Consider the following 14,542-nt stretch of genomic DNA (forward strand, 5'->3'; position numbering starts at 1 on the left):
TATTTGCAGGCGAACGACCAAGAAATCCAGAATTCCTTCTCCGAAAGCTGCATAGAGTGGTTTATCCGCTAGATGCTGGTCTTCGCTAATATTGGGATGCTCTGACGATGTCCAATGGGTTATTGTCTACAGATGCATAATCTGGGTATCGTTCCAGAAGCTGTTTTCTGGCCAGGTCTCTGTCAACCCTCACGGAAATGTGGCCATATACCGAGGCCCACAAATTGCTCATCCTTGATCATCACAAAACTGTGCTTGTTAATTCCGAACTCACTTTATCCACGGGTGAAACTGAATAAACACAATAAAACATCCGAGAAGGGCCAAATATCAGGAGAGGAGCAAATTAATGACCAATATGTGATTTTGGACTAGCTGAAACTTTTCCGCTGTGCAATTGTCAGACCTCGAACTATCAGAAGTGGGCTTGTCTTTGTTGGAGATTCTGAGCCAAATGTGTGCCGTTGCAGCACCAAAATAATAATCTTACGGCTCGAGAGTTAGGAGAGCAGACAGTTTGGCTTAGGCATGGTCAAATGGAATGGTTACTCGTTCATTAAACGTTTGATATAATTACAGACGCGGGAGCAATAGGTGTTGCTTGGCCGCAAAATTTCAGGTAAAACATCAATAGCGAGAGAATTGAAGTGTCGCGCAGGAGTCACTAGGATTAGTTTGGCCTGGATTAATTGTTCATCGGGTCGTGGTTTAAATCGTGGAAGGGGTCGTGTCGGATTCAGCTGTCTATTTCCTCGTCCGTGGCTTCATCGTCAATGTCTGTTTCATCGTTTTCAGTGAGGTCAGCGTCATTGTCGATGGTGGTGTGTTTAGAGCTGGGTGAGCCAGCACCGTTTTTGGATTTCTTCTTAGAGCTCTGAATCAACCCTGAGATTGGAGGCAATATGGGATGAAGGGGACCACTCTGACTCTGCGAGTTAATTGGACTCGCTAATAATGACAGTGATTCTCCAGGTGATATTGGTGAAGTATCGTTCAAGCTGTGGTTTCGACTGTGGGAGAACTTAATAGCCTGAGGAGAAGACAACGACATCAACGATAATACAGCGTCCTGTTCATTATTACTCTTGCCCTTTTCGTTGTTGATTTCGCTTGGTTTCAACGCTACGTTTAACGAAGGTAACTGGATGGGATGATGATCTGAGTTGGTAGATTTTTGGGGGTGCGGAGACTCACCCACTAATGAGGCTCGTTTTCTTGAAGGACTCGAAAACGAGGTACGTGACTTTATTCTTTGTCTGCTTAATGCTGCTAGGAGGGCACTGTGTGCACTTGACTCTTCGTCTGGCGATGGAAGGTTGACTGCACTGCGTCCTTGGACCTCCGAATTGAATAATGGCGACAGTTTCAACGGTGAATTGGCATTGTATGTCGGAAATAGGTTTGATTGATGCAATACGCTTGATCCTGAATGTGGAGGAGCCATAGGCGATTGCTGTAATGTCTGTAAGTTCAAGTTTGCACGTTGAACAGAGGTGGACGGTGTCCATGGAGGCTGGTCACCTTGTCTGACCTTCTTTGTGGGCGATAGCGACGAGTCAAACGTCAACTCTGTGAAGGATATTTTGCTGGCTTGGGAGTCATCGCGTTGTATCTTTCCCAATGCCGAGCTGAGCCTGCTCTTGAGCTGGCTGCTTATTTCAGAAAGGTCCTCCTTATTTGCTGTAGGACTTCCGGCTTGGTCATCGTTCTGGAACAACTTTTTTGCAGATGAGAAAAACTGGGGGGTCTTTTGGAGCTTACTTTTCTGGTAGTAGCCCTTGCCTCCCTCGTCGGAGTCGTATCCTGTGTGTCTTGGGGTCTTGAGGACGTTGCCTGAGCTGTATGGGGAGCTGACGGTGTTGTGGTTGAGCTTGTAGTCGGGGGACTTCAAGTTTCCTGAATTAGTCCTTTTCAACGCTGGCGAGAACGGGAGTTGACCCTCAACGCTTTGTTCTGGGGTTTTCAAGAAGCTGGCTGAAAGCCTGTTTCTGCGGTCGCTGGCGCCGCCACGTGCTGTGAGTGGCCGTGGTGGTGTGCTGGGCCTCAACGGGTTGGATTCCTGTATCTTGGGCGATGATATGGGGGTGGTGGGCTTGCCACTCATGGTGCCCGGGAATTAGTGTCTGTTGGGAGGGAATGCAATGCTATGCGGACAGATGCTTGACGTCGACGTTTCGTGCACTGACTGTTTGCACGAGGGCGTAATTTGGCGGTCACTGGAGGGAGTGTCTGGAGGCCAGGCTCTGGAGGGGCAGTTTTGGGGGGGCCGGAGGGGGGATGTAGATGCTGTGGATGGGTGCTGATGGCCTATGGTGCAGGAACAGTGTCTGAGTCCTCTGCGGTGGGGATGATCCAGCAGTTGTGGGTGTTTTTCCGGGGCGCTGTTGGTGGTGACACTCACCTGTCGGATGTTGATACTCGCTTTGTCTGACCCGGTCGTGCGCGCCCAATGCTCACCATATGGCTTCCAGTAAACAAACGAGTCAAGGCGGGTAACTTCTTCCATAACCTCCTCCAATTCTTCCTCACGACGACCCTTGCCACTGTATGGAGCATGAATTCGAATGTGGCTGCTCCGTCCTCCCTTTTGAGGAAAAACACCGGCAAAAATCTCTCCATGGGTTCCGCTACTAGGACCTCGTTGCTCGGATCAAGAAACATCTTGGATGCCATCTCCGGAACAAACAGTGCCAAACGCAGGTCCTTACTCTCCACCCCGGCTTCCACCAACAAGCGCAGACAGAGCTTATCTGGCCAGGCTCTCCATCCGCCGTCCTCATCCAGCTCGCAACAAACGCCCCAGACCGTCCTCACAGAGAGAACCTCCATGAATGGAGGGCCAGTTCCACCTATACCGAGCTCCCAGCTCACTCCGTCCCAGTCCACACCAATCGACCAGCGCCCCCTCCGTGACAAGAACTACCAGCAGCTCATCCAGCAAGAAATTTATGACTTTTTGGTGACCAACCGTTTCGAACTCGAAATGAACCATACCATCACCCTCAAAACCCTCAAGCAACCCACCCAGAAAGACTTCATTTTGATCTTCAAGTTCTTGTACAATAAAATAGACCCGTACTACGAGTTTCATAAGTCGATCGAGGTTGAAGTATTCTCCCTCCTCAAAATATTGAACTATCCGTACTTGGACAGCATAAACCGGTCCCAAATCAGTGCGGTTGGAGGACAGAATTGGCCATCTTTCCTAGGAATACTTTACTGGATGATTAAATTAAATCTTTCCATACTGAACTTGAACATCGATGATTCACTAATCAGCCCGGACGATGAGTTCGACAAGATTTTCATCAAGTATATACGCGATTCCTACCAGGCATTCATAAATGAACAAGATGATTACAGTGAGTTTTACGAAGAAATGAAGATTGAGTTTGAAAAATTGAATTCCAATTTATTGCAAGATATCAAGAATTTGGAGACTGATAATGACAGATTAAGATTACAACACAGCGAATTGAACGGCCAGCTAATTGAACTACAGCAAGCAGAGAAGAAGTCAGTGGCATTAGAAGATGATTTAATCAAGTTCAAGGCTTATATTGAAACAATGGAAAACCGCAAATCGAAATGGTCAGAAATCATTGACAAAATAAAGGAGGAAATAACAAATCGAGATGAAGAATTACAAGGCATAAATCAATCACAAAAAGAATTGGAAAATCAAATCTTACAAAAGGGAATAACAATCTCGGAAATAAACAATTTAAACATTGAAAGAGACAAATTATCCAAAGCAATAGATTTGATCAGTTCTAGGCTTGAAGATGCACAATCAAAATTGAATGACAAGGATATTGAACTCATTAAGAACTATCAGAGTTTAGAGAACTTTATCAAGCAATATAACAATTTGATACTGAAAACGAAGTCACCCAACTATGATTTTGAGATCAAACTTCTGCAAACTGCTATTAATTCAATCAGTCAAGAGGCATCCGACAACGACAAATATGTTTCATTGAAGCCTAACGATATCATAAATAAAGTTTTGAAGGATGAAAAGATCGAACTATTGAAATTCAGATCGGAAATCAATTCGAAAATTCATCAATATCAGGATGAGCAGATCAAAATCCAAGAGCAGTGTGATTTAGTCATCGAGAAGAACCTGGAACAGTCTGAATATTTGGAGGGACTCGGTAGCAAGCTCACTGCTAGTAAGATGAATTACGATGAGATTTATGAAACCATGATCAATGATTCCACAACATATTCTACACAAATCGAGAAGTTGGAAAGAGAATTGAGATCAATCAAGATTAACACTAACCAGGGGTTCATTGAATTGGAAAACCAATACCAGAACACTTTGATTGAGCATGATGAACTTACACATTCATTAGCCAAGTCTCGTAAAGCGCTTTTCGACAAGTGTTGCAAGATGGCAGAGTTCATCATGAATTTCAAATTGAGCATTCAAACAAACTTATTGGACCTAGATGACTTGGCTATGATCGAATACGAAAAGGAGCAGAAGGAAGGTGAGCAAAATCTCCAGTGATATCCCAGTTTCACTAGAGACGAGAGAACAATAGTTTGAGTTGGCAATGTATTATTAGCATGTATTATTATAAGGGCACTTTTATTTCTATATACTCTCAGGTGAGATAAGTAATTTAACCACAATGAACACATACAAGGTACTGTTGGTGATTGTAGACATGGCACACTTCGAACCTAGCCTTGTATCAGTACTGGAATACTCTGCCCCACAGATCACGTGCCATATTTAACGTGACCAAACACGAATATGGTCCAAGGCAAGTCGAAGCGCCCTTCCTGCCTAACACAACAATGGCCGATATCAACGTCTACATTACATCCAATATAACCTCCTCAGAGAGGAGAATCTCTCCCCAGTGGGACCTCCACTACCTCAAGTCCAGACTTGAGCTCATCACAGGCGTCCCACCCCAGTACCAAACGATACAATACTACCCATTGCCCAATTCCAACGACAACAAGGTGATTTCTGATGCTGAGGACTACAGCGAGGCTAGAGACAAAGCGCAGACCGTGGCACACTTGAATATAGTGCCGTTGAGTCGTTTACACGTCATAGATACCAACCCAGACTCGGAGCTCGCACATCTCGAAGAGGACAACGAAGGCGAGGACTTCGGATTCAAGCTCAGTGAAGAAGAGTACGCAAAGAAGTCGGGAACTGTATTGAGCTGGAAACAGAGGAACCAACTCGGGAGATTCAACCCCGAGTTCCAGGAACAGAAGGCACGCCAGCAAGAGGAGCATCTCGAGGCATCGAAGTCGTTGGAGGTAGGCAAGCGGTGCAGAATAATCACTATCAGCTCCGAGAGAAGAGGCATCATCAGATACGTGGGCAAGATCGAGACACTTGATCAGGGCGAAAGTGTGTGGGTGGGGGTGGAGTTTGACGAGCCTGTGGGCAAAAACAACGGGACCATCGACGGCGTCCGGGTGTTTGAGTGCAGAGACAAGCACGGGAGCTTTGTAAGGCCCAAGCAGGTCGAGGTGGGCGACTTTCCCGAGTTGGACCCGTTCGACAGCGACGACGAGATGTAGGTAATTAGTAATACATTACGTAAGTCACAATTCACTCCTTTCCCGCCCCCAGTGGAGCCTGGTCAGTTCTCTGGGCACAGTACCGCCCCAGCACGACGCTGCGCACGACGCTGTGCGCTGCACATCCCCTGCATCGTTCCCTCCGCCCTCCCATCGTCACCTCATCTCCGGCCCCACCGGCGCGTCCTGCACGCACCACCGCCATCAATATTCGTTGACTAAGCATAACACTCTTTGTCCACCAACATGTTTGAATTCGTATACGACTACGCCTCCAAGGAGACCATCACCAAGTACATCCGTCTTGCCGTGGTGGTTGGCTTCTACGTGTTATTCCGCCAGTACTACGCCAACTACGCTAAGGCCAAGCAGCTCAAGCACCAACTTGCCCAGGACGAAAAAGAGGCCAAAGACAAGCCAGAGGCTGACAAGAAGAAGGAGGAGTTGCAGAAGCAGCTCGAGGAGGACAATGTGTTCGGATGGGGAAAGAAGACCAGAAACAGAAAGAAGCAGCAGCAAGCCATCATAGACCAGCTTGCCGAAGAGACCAGATTGAGATACCAAACAGCCTACGATGCTGCTGAGGACCACGACATCGAGGACTTGTTGGAGTAGGTAGGAGACTAGGAGAATAGACGTTGATTGTATCTGATGTAGGTGGCTAACATCCTGAACCGGGGCCTGTATGCAGGTGTCAGATCTAGCGGACGAGAGCTGATTTGATCCCAAATAGAAGTGCAAGCATAGTGATATCCAAGTAATTGTCGTATCTTCACTAGAACTATTTGAACTCGATCTATAGACGTTGTTACTGTAAATAATCCGTAGTTCATGCTTAGGAATAATATTAAATGAGTTAATATGTATAATGAGTGATGCTCCAATAGCATGAAAATAGTATATTAATCATCCCTCACTGTACATCTATTCTCCTATAATCTTATCCGCAATTCGTACTTTGGAATATTAAATGAGTTAATACTGTAATGAATGAAGTTCCAATATAGCACACTACCATCCAGCTTGAGGTTCTCTCTCCAATAATTTTATCAGTTTTGAAATAAAAGCTTATTAATCCTTTATGACTTAACATGTTTAGTAAATAACCAGCCAAAGTCGAGTAACGGAAAGTCTAAGGCTCTTAGTTATGAAACTATGTAAAACAGTGAGGTGTTAACAAGTTTTACCCCACAAATTCTCTAAGTAGAAGGAGGGTAACTTTAATTACCTGGAGCTAACCAAACTTGAAAAGTAATGTATCCATCTAGCAGAGGCGCTATGTTTACTTGGAAAAAACTGAATAAGATCAATCAGATTGAACAATTAGTGCAAGATCACAACGAGGTACATCTTTGCAGGGCCACCAAATGCTCAATTACTTACAAAAAACGAAACACGATATTAGGTGACTTCTTCTTGGTCCATCAAGATATTCCTACAAGCTTGAGGGTTCGGCCAAATTGCAAATACTAGGATTTACGAGTAGTAGCTCTCTCGTGAATTCAGCTAGAACTTCGGAATACTCAATAAAATTATTTTATATTATAATATTGAGGTACTTTAGACCAGCCTGCTTCGTCTCCCCCAGTATATGCCACTTTATTATCACCGAATTTCCGCTCCGACAGCTTTTTATACACTTATCTTTCGTTTATGGGACCGAGTTAAGTCAAAAAAACGGACAACCAAGCTAAAATTCATGCAAAAAATAAACAATCGTGTAACAGTTGCGATTTCTGCTTTTGAACATCCATTATGGGCTCCTAAAAGCACTCATTGCTGTAATATGCCTCTCTCTTGCTTACCATAGTCCGATCTGGGGTCGCGATGGAGTTCACGTGACAGACCATCTCAAAAATTTTAAGAGTGTACTCTGAAAAATTTACCAACCAGTACAACTCATCCCAAACATGGCAGGTGATCCATTCTTATCAGATCCTTCGAAGAAGAGAAAGAACAGGAGCAGCAGAACAACCAGCGTGGCCAAAAAGTCCCGTTCGAGTAAGGCTGATAGTGCTCCTGCTAGACATAAAAGACAAACTCAACAAGAGGAAGATGAAATCACAGATGGCAGTGATTCTGAAACCGAACAAGTGGAGTTCGATGCAGAACAAGGAAGTGAAGAATTGTCGTCCGACGAAGAGTTTGCTGACGAAAATGCAACAGATAAGAGAAGAAGATTGGCCCAACAATACCTTGATAACCTTGGGAATCAATTAGACGGCGGTGAAGAGTTTGATGCCAAGGATTTGGACGATGATATTCTTGCCAGAAGATTACAAGTCGATGTGGCCGAAAACAAGGGATATATCTATAAATTTTTCGGAGAACAAGTTTCCAGTCAAAAAGAATCCACCACCATAACCACCACCAGAATAGGCAGCAAGCATTTAACCGCATTAGCAGTTAGGTATCCTTACTTATACACCGTTTCCAAAGATATCGAGCTCATCAAGTGGAATATCAGTCTAGACAAAAAGAAACCTCAAAGAATAAAGCACATTAAGGGCCACAGAAAAAATACCAAAGGGCATTCAGATCAGATAAACTGTGTCGCTGTGTCTTCCGACGGTAAGTTTGTTGTTACCGGAGGAATGGACTCGAAGTTGATCATATGGTCCAGTGAAAACTTGGCCGTTTTGAAAGTCTTGGAGACCAGAGCACCCGTGAACGCGATTACTTTCAGAAGAGGAACAGATCAATTATACGCAGCATGTGCAGATCTTAAGATCCGTACTTATTCCATCAATCAATTTACTCAGTTGGAAATCTTATATGGACACCAGGACAACATAACCGATATCTCATCCATGGCCAAAGAAACATGTGTATCCGTTGGATCAAGAGATAAAACTGCCATGTTCTGGAAAATTGCTGAAGAATCTAGATTGACTTTCAGAGGAGGAGACTTTGAGAAGAAAAAGAAGAAGAGGGATGACGAGCCGGAAGTGGTTACCTACAACGAAGGTGCTATTGAGGTGGTGTCCATGTGTGACGAATCCAAGTTTGTGACCGGTTCCGATAATGGTAATGTATCATTCTGGTCTTTGGCGAAGAAGAAGCCATTATCCACCCAAAGATTATCTCATGGGTTGCAACCAGCCCTTGCATCCACCAAAGCCAGTGCCGAGGTCAACGAGGAGTTATCTACTAGACAAGTACCTCAAAGACAGCCATATCCTATCACTGCTATACATTCCGTGCCATTCAGTGATATTTTCATCACTGGTTCTTATGATGGAAGTTTGAGAGTGTGGAGAATCGATCAACAGAACATGAGAAATTTCGAGATGATCGGAGAGATTGCAGGTGTCAAGGGATGTGTTGTCAAGATCGACAGTGCTGAAGAGAAGGGCAAGTTAGTGGTGTTTGCCTTGGTCAGTAAGGAGCACAGATTGGGAAGATGGTTAGGTAAAATCGAAGGAGGAAGAAACGCATTAGTGAGTTTCGCTTTTGATGTTTAGTATAAACTGAGCACTGACAGCTAGAAAACTCCAGAACTACAGGTAATTTACTCTAGCTGAAAAAGCATGTCAAACTATAGAGCTATAAGCATGACTAGTCATAAAATTAATATACACAGTATATCGATTCTTGTAATATGGTAGATATAATCCGAGACTTGGTCCCTTTCAAAAATTACATGGCGATATTCTTTTTAGCCAAACCTAGTATATTGTGTTCAGGCAACTCTAAGCTATTCAGAACCAAGAATGTATTGTAAGTTTGTTGTTGAACTCTAAATAGTATGTGCAAGCATTGCCAGGTACTTCTCCTTATCTCTTGGGTATTTTTGTGATGAAATGATTTTCGGTCGTCTTAATTTTGCAGCCCCATATCGTCATTTTCCACAAGAATTTTTTTTCGCTACAAAAAAAGATCCAAATTTGAGGCAATTCGAAGAAGGTCAACTATCGATAAATTAGCCATAATTCAACTGTAGAATTACCATTTATACCCATTCAAAGCATCCTGTGTGCATTTTTCCATGTAAGCAAGCCTGCTCTGAGATCTTTGGTACTAGTAGGGCATGGAAGAAGATAAGGGTATTTCTAAAAATTTATTAGTGGTATAATTGGTATTGAATCACTGCATGATAAGATTGTACTTCCCAGGAGCTCGTCTCATAAGATTATGCTTTCAGACCCTATTAATTATCCACCTCTGAACCACAAACTGCTGAAAACCGACACATGGCAAGTGTCGTTGAAATACTCCAGTGCAAATATGCTTCAATTGTATGTCAGTCAAACTTCATTTATGAGTGTCAAATTTTGACTGTGCTGACTTTTAATTATTTATTTTTGAAAAGCTACAAATGGGACAGTAAACTCCTCCACAAAATATGCATAGTCATTCTCACATTGTGGAGAACACTGTGTCGAAACGGGTCGACTATCGAAATTGACGATTGATTAGCAATTTTCTAAGTGGCCTTTTTGTGTATTGGGTTCTTCAGAGGTAAGGACAGAAGTCAAAAAAATATTATCTTTGGTGCGACCAGAGGCCTACAATAAAATATTTGCCACAGGATAATACCAGGACAAATAACCGATCCAAGAAGAATAGGTCATGGCAGCAACCAAATCCGGCCAAAATATGTGAATTATTAATTTGTTCAAAAACTAGCTTTCAATTTAAGATTGTTTTGCCTCGGGCTACTGGATATATCAACCGGGCCGGACACATGCAATTGATTAACCGGGGGCACTACCACAGCCCCCTTGACCTAGATTGCTGGCACTCCAATTCCGCACCTCAGATTCCGTGTATCCACGGCTTGAGGGGTCGTATGGATGTACTTTGACGTCGAATTTGCAACTGCTACAGGACTCTTTTCCGGATTTCCAGCGTGTCCAAACAGACGTACATCATTTATTTTATGTCAAATTTGACACCATTTAGACACCTGACACCGTTGGGTGCCGTTTGGCACAATTTAGTACCATTTAGCCATATGTGGCATCTAGCACCGTTTATACGCTCTGCAGTCTCTCAGTGGAGATCAGATTTAGCCATATCTACCCGCAGTCGCCTATCGAAACCACCAGGGCCCTCCTAGCGAATCGCGCCACATTATGCTAGCACACACCGATTGCAAAATTAATTTCGCAATCGGTTTCGCAATCGGCCATGATAAAAGATCAAACAAGCCACACCGCCTATAGCTGATGATCACCAATCTAATCAACAGTGCTAATAGTGGCTGAAACAGCCAGGTGAACCGTTGCGTGGATCGGCATTCTCGTTCTATAAAGGATTATCATATATATATAAATATATATTCCTTTGCCACCACAGTGCCAGTGCCCAGACTTTCCACAGTACCAAGAAATCTACTATCTAGACATGGACAAGCTAGAAAAGGTACCAGTCGTCAAGGAGACAAACGCTTCGGACCTCGAGTCCTCCAGCGTTGACGAGAATAACGAGGAATGGCATATTTTCAAGGACCCAGTGGTGGCTGCACACTATGCTGAGCTCTACGAGAGGACCAAGTATGAGTGTCGTTTCCACGTCGACCCCGACTTCACCTGGACCAAGGAGGAAGAAAGACGGGTGTTGTGGAAAAACGAGTACTACGTCACTTTCTGGGCATTCATCATGTTCACCGCATTGAATTTTGACAGAAACAACATGCAGCAGGCGTTGTCGGACAACTTTCTTGCCGACCTTGGTTTGAACACCAATCAGCTCAACATTGGAAACACCATCAACTTAGTGTGCTTCTTGGTGGCCGAGTTGCCCTCGCAGTTGATCTCTAAGAAGATCGGGGCGGACGTCTGGATTCCTACCCAGATGGTGTTGTGGAGTGCGGTTTCTATGTGTCAAGCAGGGATTAAAAATGCACCAGGATTTTACATCACAAGAGGGTTGTTAGGAGCATTGCAGGGTGGTTTTATCTGTGATGTGGGGCTTTGGATTTCTTACTTCTACACCAACTCCGAGTTCCCGCTCCGGTTGTCTTTGTTCTACATTTCGAACCAGCTGTCGACGATTTTCTCCAGTTTATTGGCTTTTGCTATCTTGAAAATCAAGACTGGAGCCATTACTCAAAGTTGGAGGTGGTTATTTTTGCTTGAGGGTTTATTTACCCTTTTGGTGGGGATTTTTGCCTACTTCAAGATGCCTGCTTCCGCAGTGCAAACCAAGGCTTGGTACAGGCCCAAAGGCTGGTACACCGAGAGGGAAGAGAAGATTGTTGTCAACAGAGTGGTGAGAGACGACCCCACTAAGGGTGATATGAACAACAGACAGCCTGTCGGTCCCAAGGAATTGTTGCACACCTTACTCGACTATGATTTGCTTCCCATCTACATTTTCAGATTATTTGCTGATATTTGTACTGCCCCAGTTGCTACCTATTTACAAATCGTTCTTCGTCATATGGGGTTCAGCACCTTCCAGACCAATGCCTTGACCATCCCTTACAATGTCATTGCGATAATCACCATGATCGGGTTAAGTGTTCTTTCTGAAAGGCTAAAATCATTGGCTTTTGCTCTAGCATTGATCCCAATCTGGATTTTGGCCACGTTAATTCCGTTGAGGTTCTGGGGCGACGCCCAGAAGAATATATGGGGAACTTGGGGGTTATTGACGGTTCTATTGGGGCATGCTCCAAGTTGGCCTTTGACAATCAGTTGGTGTTCTTACAACTCCAATGGTGTCAGAACTCGGGCTGTTTCTGCAGCAGTGGTCAATATGTTTTCCCAGGCTGCTGCCATCATCGGGTCAAATATATATCGAAAGGACGATGCTCCTCTATACAAGAGGGGCAACCAGGTGTTGATCGGTATTACATTTGCTACTTTAGCAGTTGCAATCTTGAGCAGATTTTACTATCAGTTTAGAAACAAACAGAAGGAAGCACAGTGGAGCGCTTTGACTCCCGAGGAGCAGGAGAACTACGTGCATGCTTCCACTGTTCAGGGTAACAAGAGATTAGATTTTAGATTCCGCTACTAGCCATATCTGGTTATATGACTTTAGTGATTATTATAAGGTATTTAAAGATAGTAGATGTAACGAATTAAAGAGGGAATTTCGAGGTTGATACGATTATGAAGATTTGGTGATACTAAGACGTAGAATCCCAATTTTACTACAGTCTGTAGCATGCGGGAATGCTACGCTAAATGATAGACCAAACTCTGTCCTGGCCGCATCGGGTTTACACAGTTTCGCTTCATTTCTATTATTGACCATTCGTTCTAGGCTATAGTACATTTTTTAGAATTGCTCACCGTTGTATGGAGGCGAGCTGGCTCAATTTGCGATAGCAGAGTATCTTATTAGTCGAGCATTTTAGGAGTAGCTAGCCCTAGAAGGCGGCTTCATCGTCACCTCCAGCATCTCCCACATCATCGTCTCCGTCATCGAAGTACTTCTCTGCGTTATAGTCATCGTCGTCATCTTCGTCGAAGTCTTCGTCCATATCCTCTTCCAAGTCCTCTTCGTTTTCATCCTTATTTTCATCACCGTTGTCCAACTCTTCTGCCAAGTTCCTCAACTTCTCCAACATGGATTTGGCTTGTTCATCTTCTGTTTCTTCAGGGTTGTTCAAGTTGAACTCCCTCAAACCACCGTTGGACTTGAATGTAGACAACGCCAACAACTTCTTCTTCTGCTTGGAGACTCCCATTACCGAATACAACTCTTCAGGGAACACCTCAAGCTGGTAAGGGTGCTCCTCTATGGTTCTGCCGATTTTTTTCACCTTCTTGTACTTGTCGGAATATCTTTCTATCCCATCGGGAGCGGTGGCTTTCTGGACCACTTTGGTCTTATCATCTGTGTTGGCGGCGTCGTAAATGGTTCCAGTGTAAAACGAGCCGTCAGCCATCAATTTGGCGAATGCTATCGCTTGTTTGGCCTCGCTCTCCTCTTCCTGGTTCAAGGGCCCATTGACGGGCAAGATAATCTGGGCCTTTTCTGTCTCGTGGTTCGAGGACAACACATCGCTGTAATCCAACCCAAACGGCAAAAGTGCTCTGCCAGAGCCTCTACCCCGAAATGACATCGTTGATGAGTAGACGTATGGCCATCTCGTTTTTATGGCTGAGGAAGTGCGACATCGAGATCAATGTCGCGGTGTCTGTACTACGATAAGGCTGTTACGGAAAGGATCGCCTAAAGTATTAAGGAGTCAAATAGAGAGGGTGTAAGGGTGAAAACACAATCTGTGATTGAAGGTCATTTTGGACTGGCTTGGTCGGACCAAAATCTATTTGGTTCAAGGAGGTCTGGCTAGTGAGAGTCGCAGTGAGGTGGATTATCACTACTGGGACAAGCGCGCTGGCTAGGGAAGTCTCGCTAATGCTAGCGAGAGTTGCAGTAGGTACCGTACAAGATTGAATACGCCATGGAACGAGCTACGACCACCAGAGTTCCCCCAACCCTTTCGAGGCAGTATTCGGTGTCGCTGGAAGCCTTTCTATGCTCGCGAGAGTTGCAGTACGACGTTACCAGATTGCCTAAGCCATGAGTGAGTACAGTAGCTGGGATTTGTCCCTACCTGGCTTAGTGCTAGTTAATCCACTGGCAGCCACTACAACTGCGTCCGTGTCTCGCCATTTCCTTGTAATTTCCAGGGACATCTTCCACCCTTGATGCCAGCACCTTGTTGAATTCATGGCCACCAGTGTCTACTGCCACTGCCACTGCCTCTTCCCCACCACCCCTCCCTTGTGCGTCCTCGCATGCGCCCTGTCATGACGCTTTCTGCGCCTCTCCAGTGACACCAGCATAAAAACGTCTGTCAATGCAGTGAACATGCAGACACCACACCAAATATTCACTCTTCCTGCCCACATCCACTCGTCCTCTGGACCCAACTACCAAGACTCCCTTGCCATTCCCAAACCATCCAAAACGTAAATAGCTGCGAGCTGGAACGCGCACGTGACCCATATCCTCGCCTAAACAAAACCCTGATGACACTCATAGCCCTGGTTCTCGAACGGCGTGATAAGAACAG

General features: G+C 44.7%; 7 protein-coding genes across 7 annotated transcripts; 5 read left to right on the forward strand and 2 right to left on the reverse strand.

The window, feature by feature from the left end:
- Positions 1–769: 769 nt before the first annotated feature.
- On the reverse strand, positions 770–2,092 carry CANTADRAFT_30702 (uncharacterized protein; the record flags this gene model as incomplete). Its single annotated transcript, XM_020208366.1, has 1 exon — positions 770–2,092. A coding segment is annotated over one exon (1,323 nt), but the record flags the coding sequence as incomplete, so codon positions are not given.
- Positions 2,093–2,554: 462 nt separating this feature from the next.
- Positions 2,555–4,522, forward strand: CANTADRAFT_44368 (kinetochore-associated Ndc80 complex subunit; the record flags this gene model as incomplete). The annotated part of the gene is made up of 2 exons (XM_020209098.1): positions 2,555–2,806; positions 2,882–4,522. The coding sequence occupies 2 exons, from the start codon at positions 2,555–2,557 to the stop codon at positions 4,520–4,522; spliced, it is 1,893 nt and encodes a 630-aa protein (XP_020067278.1).
- Positions 4,523–4,815: 293 nt separating this feature from the next.
- On the forward strand, positions 4,816–5,562 carry CANTADRAFT_43445 (uncharacterized protein; the record flags this gene model as incomplete). Its single annotated transcript, XM_020208958.1, has 1 exon — positions 4,816–5,562. The coding sequence occupies one exon, from the start codon at positions 4,816–4,818 to the stop codon at positions 5,560–5,562; it is 747 nt and encodes a 248-aa protein (XP_020067279.1).
- Positions 5,563–5,808: 246 nt separating this feature from the next.
- CANTADRAFT_43774 (uncharacterized protein) lies at positions 5,809–6,177 on the forward strand (the record flags this gene model as incomplete). The annotated part of the gene is made up of 1 exon (XM_020209007.1): positions 5,809–6,177. The coding sequence occupies one exon, from the start codon at positions 5,809–5,811 to the stop codon at positions 6,175–6,177; it is 369 nt and encodes a 122-aa protein (XP_020067280.1).
- Positions 6,178–7,460: 1,283 nt separating this feature from the next.
- On the forward strand, positions 7,461–9,141 carry RRP9 (Rrp9p). The gene has a single exon (XM_020207227.1). It carries the CDS (start codon positions 7,473–7,475, stop codon positions 9,024–9,026), a length of 1,554 nt encoding a protein of 517 aa, XP_020067281.1. The 5' UTR covers positions 7,461–7,472; the 3' UTR covers positions 9,027–9,141.
- Positions 9,142–10,879: 1,738 nt separating this feature from the next.
- Positions 10,880–12,599, forward strand: CANTADRAFT_24801 (MFS general substrate transporter). The gene has a single exon (XM_020207228.1). It carries the CDS (start codon positions 10,912–10,914, stop codon positions 12,529–12,531), a length of 1,620 nt encoding a protein of 539 aa, XP_020067282.1. The 5' UTR covers positions 10,880–10,911; the 3' UTR covers positions 12,532–12,599.
- Positions 12,600–12,716: 117 nt separating this feature from the next.
- On the reverse strand, positions 12,717–14,042 carry RPC31 (DNA-directed RNA polymerase III subunit). The gene has a single exon (XM_020206269.1). The coding sequence runs from the start codon at positions 13,583–13,585 to the stop codon at positions 12,887–12,889; it is 699 nt and encodes a 232-aa protein (XP_020067283.1). The 5' UTR covers positions 13,586–14,042; the 3' UTR covers positions 12,717–12,886.
- Positions 14,043–14,542: the final 500 nt, after the last annotated feature.

This window comes from Suhomyces tanzawaensis, assembly GCF_001661415.1.
Source record: "Suhomyces tanzawaensis NRRL Y-17324 unplaced genomic scaffold CANTAscaffold_1, whole genome shotgun sequence".
NCBI lineage: Eukaryota > Fungi > Ascomycota > Pichiomycetes > Serinales > Debaryomycetaceae > Suhomyces > Suhomyces tanzawaensis.

What these genes read in the sequence shown, in the direction of transcription:
- RRP9 (XM_020207227.1), top strand. Translation starts at nt 7,473, where the DNA reads ATGGCAGGTGATCCATTCTTATCAGATCCTTCGAAGAAGAGAAAGAAC.
- CANTADRAFT_24801 (XM_020207228.1), top strand. Translation starts at nt 10,912, where the DNA reads ATGGACAAGCTAGAAAAGGTACCAGTCGTCAAGGAGACAAACGCTTCG.
- RPC31 (XM_020206269.1), bottom strand. Translation starts at nt 13,585, where the DNA reads ATGTCATTTCGGGGTAGAGGCTCTGGCAGAGCACTTTTGCCGTTTGGG.